General features: G+C 43.4%; 1 protein-coding gene across 1 annotated transcript; it reads right to left on the reverse strand.

Moving 5' to 3' along the window:
* Positions 1 to 430: 430 nt before the first annotated feature.
* On the reverse strand, positions 431 to 5167 carry bambia (BMP and activin membrane bound inhibitor a). The gene is made up of 3 exons (XM_014983176.2): positions 4488 to 5167; positions 2361 to 2642; positions 431 to 1486 (listed from the first exon to the last, which is right to left on the reverse strand). The coding sequence occupies exons 1-3, from the start codon at positions 4561 to 4563 to the stop codon at positions 1062 to 1064; spliced, it is 783 nt and encodes a 260-aa protein (XP_014838662.2). The 5' UTR covers positions 4564 to 5167; the 3' UTR covers positions 431 to 1061.
* Positions 5168 to 6892: the final 1725 nt, after the last annotated feature.

Genomic DNA, 6892 nt, shown 5'->3' on the forward strand with positions numbered 1-6892 from the left:
CAATGTAACAAAGCGAGGCTTATGGATACGTTAGCAAGGTAAACTCTACTTTTCCAGCGAAAACATCCCCAAATTAGGGGAAATGAAATTATTTCATACAGTCATAGATAAACAAGTCCTACCGTAGAGTTCATTTTGCTACAATGTGTCAATATGACTACAAGTTAAATAAACTAAATCTAGATGAAAGTTGTTAGACTAACATTTCCAGCTGAATCATGCTTTAAAAAAAGCACTTTACAGGAAGTTTATAAGCTGATGATTCAGAAATCAATCCTCAGTGTAGCCTGTCGGGGGATTCATGGCAGACAACAGATGTTCAAAGGTTTCTCTGGTTAAAACAGAAGCTCTCCACTGCTGTGGCTGATAATACTCCTGTTATTACCGTCTAATAACCAGGAAACATCAAGAAACAAACAAAGAATCCAGATTTAAATAAAGTCACTTTAATTGAAGTTCTTTCACACACACACGCACGCACCCACACACACACACACACACACACATACAATCAAGCTTTTAGTCTGATCACAGAAAGAAGTTGGAACATTCACTCCGAAGAAGACGCACACCGGTCAGTTTTCTCAGACAAAAATATATATAGATATATTTAAATCTTTACAATAAGCTTGAATCATGAAACATCCAGAGTGTGCACACCTAGAGTCCAAAAGCACCGAGATCTCGCTCTCTCGCTTCCTCCTCAATCAGTCCTTTTCTTGTACCCTGGTGTCAGTGTAAAAATCTTGTTTTTTTATTTTATTTTTTTTTCACTAAAAAAAAAAGAAAAAAAAAAAAAGAAAAGAAAAAGAAAAAAACAAATGTGCAAATAAGACAAAAAAATTTGGAATCCTTCAGCGTTTCAGTGTAGAAAGTCCAGGATCCTCAGCGAGCCCCTCTCAAGTTTAAATACAGATCTGCCTTTTCATTTTCAAGTAAAGTGCTCCTCTAGCAAAAAAAAACAACAAAAAAACAAAATCACGCGGCATGAGATCAGTCCCGCATCGTTTTAGCAAAACAACAAACAAAAAACAAAACAAAGGAATGTCTTTTAGAGGCAGTCAGACAAACTCCAGCTTGCCGTGGCCGCTGTACATCCCCCAGTGCACCAGCGACAGGATCTTGTCGCCGCTGCCGGTGCCGCCCGGCTCGGCCTGCCGCATCTTGTCGCAGGTCAGGCAGCAGTTCTCGTGGCCTGACACTGGCACCATGCACTCCAGGTCCAGTTTGGCCACGTGGCCCTTCTTGGTGTGGTGGCCGTGGAAGCTGTAGTGGAGGCGCGACAGCATCTGCTGCCGCTGGTCCTGCAGCCGCTTGTTCTCGCTGCGCAGCATCCGCAGCGCAAGCATGATGAGCAGCACCAGGATGAGGCCGCCAGCGATGGGCACGGCGATCACCGCCGCCCGGAACCAAACCTCCTTGGCCGAGGCCAGCTCCTGCACGCGCGTCACCAGGTTCCGGTTGCCGTCGGCGGGGTAACGGCTCTCTGCGAAGGTGGAGACAATCGGATGGTTACCTTCACGTTGTTAAGAAACGATCAGCTTTTAACACCCCCTCGACAGAAAAGAAAAAGCAAGGAAGAAAAACAACAGAGAGAGAGAGAGAAAGAGAGAGAGAGAGAGAGGAGGTGAGGAAAGGCGAAAACAAATGAGTCACCTTGTCCCAGGGATTAATCTGAACTAATAAACTACAGTCTGCTCTGCCTCTGAAAACAAAACAAACCAAAAAAAAAAAAAAACCTGAAAAAGTCCCTCCGCCTCAGAACCCGACAGGCTGAGCGGACGTCAGGGATGTTCGTCCTGCGAGGCACATTCCAGCTCGGTGGGAAAATTACACGGTGCGCACGTAATAAAAAAAAAAAAAAAAAAAGAAACGCAGCGCATCTGATCTCCTTCCAAGAGCTTAAAGGTAAAAACTGCCCGGCTCTCTCGCCTCTGCAGGCGCAGAGCTGGGGCTTGTTAAAAGTTTAAAACGTTAAGTTCTGCTAAGCTGGAAAATTAAGAATGAGGCGGGATATGGAAAAAAAAAGAAAGGAAAAACTAAACACTGCTTCTGAAACTGAAAGGAGGAAAATAAGGGCCCACATCTTGACATGCAAACCTGTCGCAATTAACAATTAATCGATTGAACAAATAAAATGAGTGGAATAATTTCCATTCTGATTGATATTTTTTTGAAGGGCAGTTTTGTTTAGAAACATCATAATCCATATTATTTATGGTTTGAGTTCTTTGTTTTGAATATCTTCCAGTTCCCGTTAAGCACTCTTTACTGAATTAAATCTAGTTTTTCCTTCTTGCATCATTATCCGTACGCCATCGCTTCATCGTTTATCGCCATACTTCATCCTGCTGCCTCACCTGTCGAGTCCCTGGTGTGCGCCAGGTCTTGCAGGCCCCTGTAGTTGCACATGTCGTCGTGGCAACACTCCAACGTCAGCGCCCCACCGAGGGAGTCGGCGGCGCGGCGGCCGTTGCCGCAGACGTCCGAGGCACCGGAGACGGGGTCCAGGCAGCCGTGGGTGAGGGGCGAGTTGGCGCTGAGCGGGTCCAGGACCTTGGTGAAGCAGGCGTTCAGCTCAGACTTGCACATGTAGCCGGTGGCCACGCAGTGCGGTGCGTCACAGTAGCACCTGATCTCTCCTGGATGAGGAGAAGAAGAAGAATAAGAGAAACTACATTTCATGTTTCTTTTTGTTTGTTTTTACAGCAGCTGGTTTCATTCCCTCCTCCTCCTCCATTGGCTAACTGTTGCTAGCTTCTCCTACAGTAGATGCTAATGAGTGTGTAGCTCCACCAACAAGCAGAGTCAACTCTTCCCACCCTGAAGCCGAGTTCTGCTGGTTGGGAGAGAGCTCAGGCTAACTTCTCATTATGGCCGCCTCGCTCTTAACAACAACACACACAGCCCAGAGGCCACTTGGCTAGCAACAGCAGATGACCTACAGGTTGTACCATCACTAAAGCGATACAATGTATCAACCTGAATACATCCTAAGCAGAAGAAGAAGTGTCTGTAGCTGCTGTGAGGCTGCGCCAACTTGCAGTGCAAGGCCCACATTCATCAGATCAGTGTTTTCCCTGTGAATGATTGGAGCAGCAGGGCTAAGGCAGGTCATTTGGAGAATATTTCATTAGAGAGGAGAGGCCCCTTTGTGGGCTGACCAGAGGGAGGGGCCCTCAGCCAGACTGAGCAGAGAGGCTCTCTGGGCCCCCGAGTGGCTCCAATACATGGATGGAGGCTTCGCACCAGGAGTGAGAGAAATGAAACATGGCAGATGAGATGTTACAGTTTGGGTTGTTTAACCCTCGTAGGGTAAAGTTAATTTATCTGACGATTTAAAGTCATTAAAATAATTTCAGTGTTTTTCAGCTTCTTTAGGAGATTTTAGTCACTTTTTTTCTTTTTAAAGGTTTTTGTGCGAATGTTTGCTTGCTATGACTTCCAGAGGCACCAGATGGATCTCAGGATCTGATTTGGAACTTTAATGAATTCGGTTTCTCTTGTTTTTTGTTTTTTTGTTTTTTAAATTCATCTGGAAAACATTTGACTCTCCAGATCAAAATCTAAATTAAGATCAGTAAAAACGTGGAACGCCTTATTCTGCGCTGACCACACAGTTTGTGATTTGTCAGACATCTATTGATGTATAAAAAAAACAACATAAAAAAAGAGGTTTTTTTTTCCCTTTTCCAGCTTTTATAGGAACAGTGCACTGATCCAAGCTTTTCCTGACCAGTACCAATTCTCTCCCTCAATTCTAACTAAAACAAAAAGCAAGAGGGAAAGAAACACTACATTTGTCTTTTTTTTTGATAGACAATTCAAATCCAAAGCAAACTACAATTTGAAATCAAAGCCTGTTTTTCTGATTTTTGAGACTTATGTTAAAACTTTCCTCAACAGCCTGTTAGTGTGTTATTAACCATCAACAGTCACTTGGTAGTTTTGATGCACTTGGTTTATAGACAAATTAAGAAAACTAAATCGTTTTTCCAGTATTTGAAAAACCTGATCCCGACCTCTGACCTGCTGATATCTCTAATTTAGACTGGACTGGATTAGGTCTCAAAGGTATCTTTTAAAGAAGTGGAAGATAAGTCAGTCCAGTTTTTATCAGACTTTGTGGTCCAATTTTCAACCAGAAATCCATACAATTTGGTCTAAATAACAACACAAAATAAACTATTATAACTTATCCTTTTTTTGTCCTAACAAGTAAACTTTTCATTCATCTCAAGCGGTGTCATCTTTGTAGCGTGATTCAGGTCAGTTTAAGTGTTTACAACATGAACCAGAGCCCACCGCAGGTAAACCAGATGAAAAGAAAGTTGTGGAATAGTCCTTTACTGAAGTCGCATTCTAACTTCAGAGTCGGAACTCGGAACCCCGGAGTCTCGTTTCATGTCTCCCCTTGAAACAGTGTTTATCCTGGCCTGAAGAGGCCAACAAACATGCCCCGTCAGCAGAACAAAGTCTGAGCGTACCTTTGGTCAGAAGAACCGCCATTGCACAGAGTTCCAGTTGGAGCCAGATGGAAATGAAACTGGACTGGCGCTCCATTTACACCGAATTCCTGCGCAGTGACCGCGGTTATATCCAGCAGCAGAGAGCCGCGAGAAAAACACACAAAAAAAAAAAAAAAAAAACGGGGGTTGGGGGGGGGGGGAAAGGCTTACATGGACTTAGGGTGAAAAACGAGCCATTCAGCTCACCGACCTGACAACACCACCAGGTAGGAAAAAGAGCTTCCGTTCCTGCATGGAGACAGAAATGTTAGCGGGCTTGTTTTTCGAAGCGGCTCGGCATTACCGGAGTTTGCCACAACAAAAAAAACCTCCCCCAAAACACGGTTTTCTTCTCCAGGACTAAAAACAAAAAGAGAGAGAGAAAAAAAACAGAAAAAATGTGAATATACTCCTTTTGAAGCGACTGAAGGGGATGTGAAGTTGTCACCACTGGTCCTCTTGTTCCTTTCGAAGTGGCCAGTCGCAGTGAAGCATCACGTTTGTATTCCTGAACGGAGAAATATTAGGTGGAAAAACAGATGAGTCAGTCCGCAGGGCTGCACACTCAGACTGGAGACGGCGGCGATTTAACTGGAGAAGGAGCAGCAAGCGGCCCAGGCTCCGCCTTCCTTCCTTCTGATTGGTCCGACTACCCTGGGCAGAAAATTGATCTGAGTGCAGTTCAGGGCACATCCGGTAACTTAATTTCAGAATAGAACCAACAGGCTGAAAGGCACACACGAACCCCAGGTTCGTGTGTGCCTAAATTTAGCAATTTAGAGCAATGTGAGCAGTACAAAATTATTCAACCTGCATAACTATCAAACAATAAAAAAGTTTATGTAGGACAACTGCAAAATGTTTGTTAATGGATTGAATAGTTAAATTTATGTATTTATTTTTGTATTTGCTTGTTTAAAGTATTTAGGCATTTTTAATTATGTTAAATCTACCATTTTAATTATACAAATTTAGTCTGTTCCTCCAAGATGAAACTAGCGAGTCCTAAAGTGTTGCAAAGTTTCCACACAATTATGTCTTTTATAAGCTGAGAACATAATTGTTTCTTTATTGTACAAATAAAAGTGTTATTTTCATGATTTCTCAAGTCGTAATTTTATTGCTCAGCTCCTAATTTTCGCGGCCCTATGTCCATTTTGTGCTTCGATCAAATCAAGCTTTTATTTTCTACATCACTTCAACTAACTTCCGGTCTAACTCGTCTCCCTACATTCTGACCTGATCCAAACAATCCCCTCCACCTTTCATTCATAGCCTTTTATTTCCATAATAGCATGTTCCATGTGTCATCACAGGACCGGGTCGTACTCATTTAAGTGACTTAATAATTATGGCGCTGATGTAATCAGTAATATTATAGTATGTCTGGATGGCCGGACCTGTTTATGTTGCAGCTCCTCAGCATAAACACAGTTTAATAAAATTATTTTTGGTGAATGAATCAAAAATATCAGTATTCCTTTACATATAAATATATATTTAAAAAAAAAAAAGAAGAAGAACAGGATTAAAGGTGTAACCTTGAAGCTAGACTGTGACGTCAGGTCATTGTGTCCGGTATCAGCTACCTGCAGCGTCATCGCCGCAGCAGCCAGGTTGACGCCGGGCTGAGCCGCCTTCCTTCAGGCTGACACCGCTGCTGTTGCTGCTGGGAGGAGTGGACAGCCGGTTAGAGAAATTAGCAATCCAAAAAGCGCATGGCGCCATCCCGTCCACTCGCACACACACACAAGCGCGCACGCGCGCGCGCGCACACACACACACACACACACACACAATTGCCCCTTCACCAACTGGCAATGCAAAACAAACCGGCGAAAGATCTGTATCAAGCCTCACGCGCCATCTGTATCTTACCATACGGACTTCCTTTATTCTTTTTTTTTCTTCTTTTTTTTTTTTAGCTTTCATTCACTTCGTAATGAAATCAGTCTCATTATGACTCTGTGCCTCAGCCTACAGGTGTGATAGCGTGGTTCCGCCCTGATCCGGAGCCATATGCTTCACCGTCGAACAACCTTTATTGTGGCTCTCAGAAAACAAGACGAGGATCCTCGCTTCAGGCAAAGTAGAAGACGACACTGCAATTACCGCAATTATGTGCAATTCCACGGAGGCGCCACTCCACGGCTGGTGTTACATCCCGTGCAAAGGGCAGTAAAGGTGGAAAGAGACGGGTTCAAAATGTCAGCTCACGCTGTTTTTAGGATTTGTTGAGAGATGTATACAAAAAGAGACCCCTGCCTTCATTAATGTGCGAGCTCTGTATATATATGATTTAACTCTTAAAATTAATTTATTCGGTAGTTTACATTTGATTTGGCGTTAAATGATCAGTTTATAGTAGACTGTAAGTGTTTACG

The sequence above is a fragment of the Poecilia mexicana genome, unplaced genomic scaffold (genome assembly GCF_051168715.1).
Source record: "Poecilia mexicana isolate PSO_F unplaced genomic scaffold, ASM5116871v1 scaffold_20, whole genome shotgun sequence".
In the NCBI taxonomy this organism is placed as follows: Eukaryota; Metazoa; Chordata; class Actinopteri; order Cyprinodontiformes; family Poeciliidae; genus Poecilia; species Poecilia mexicana.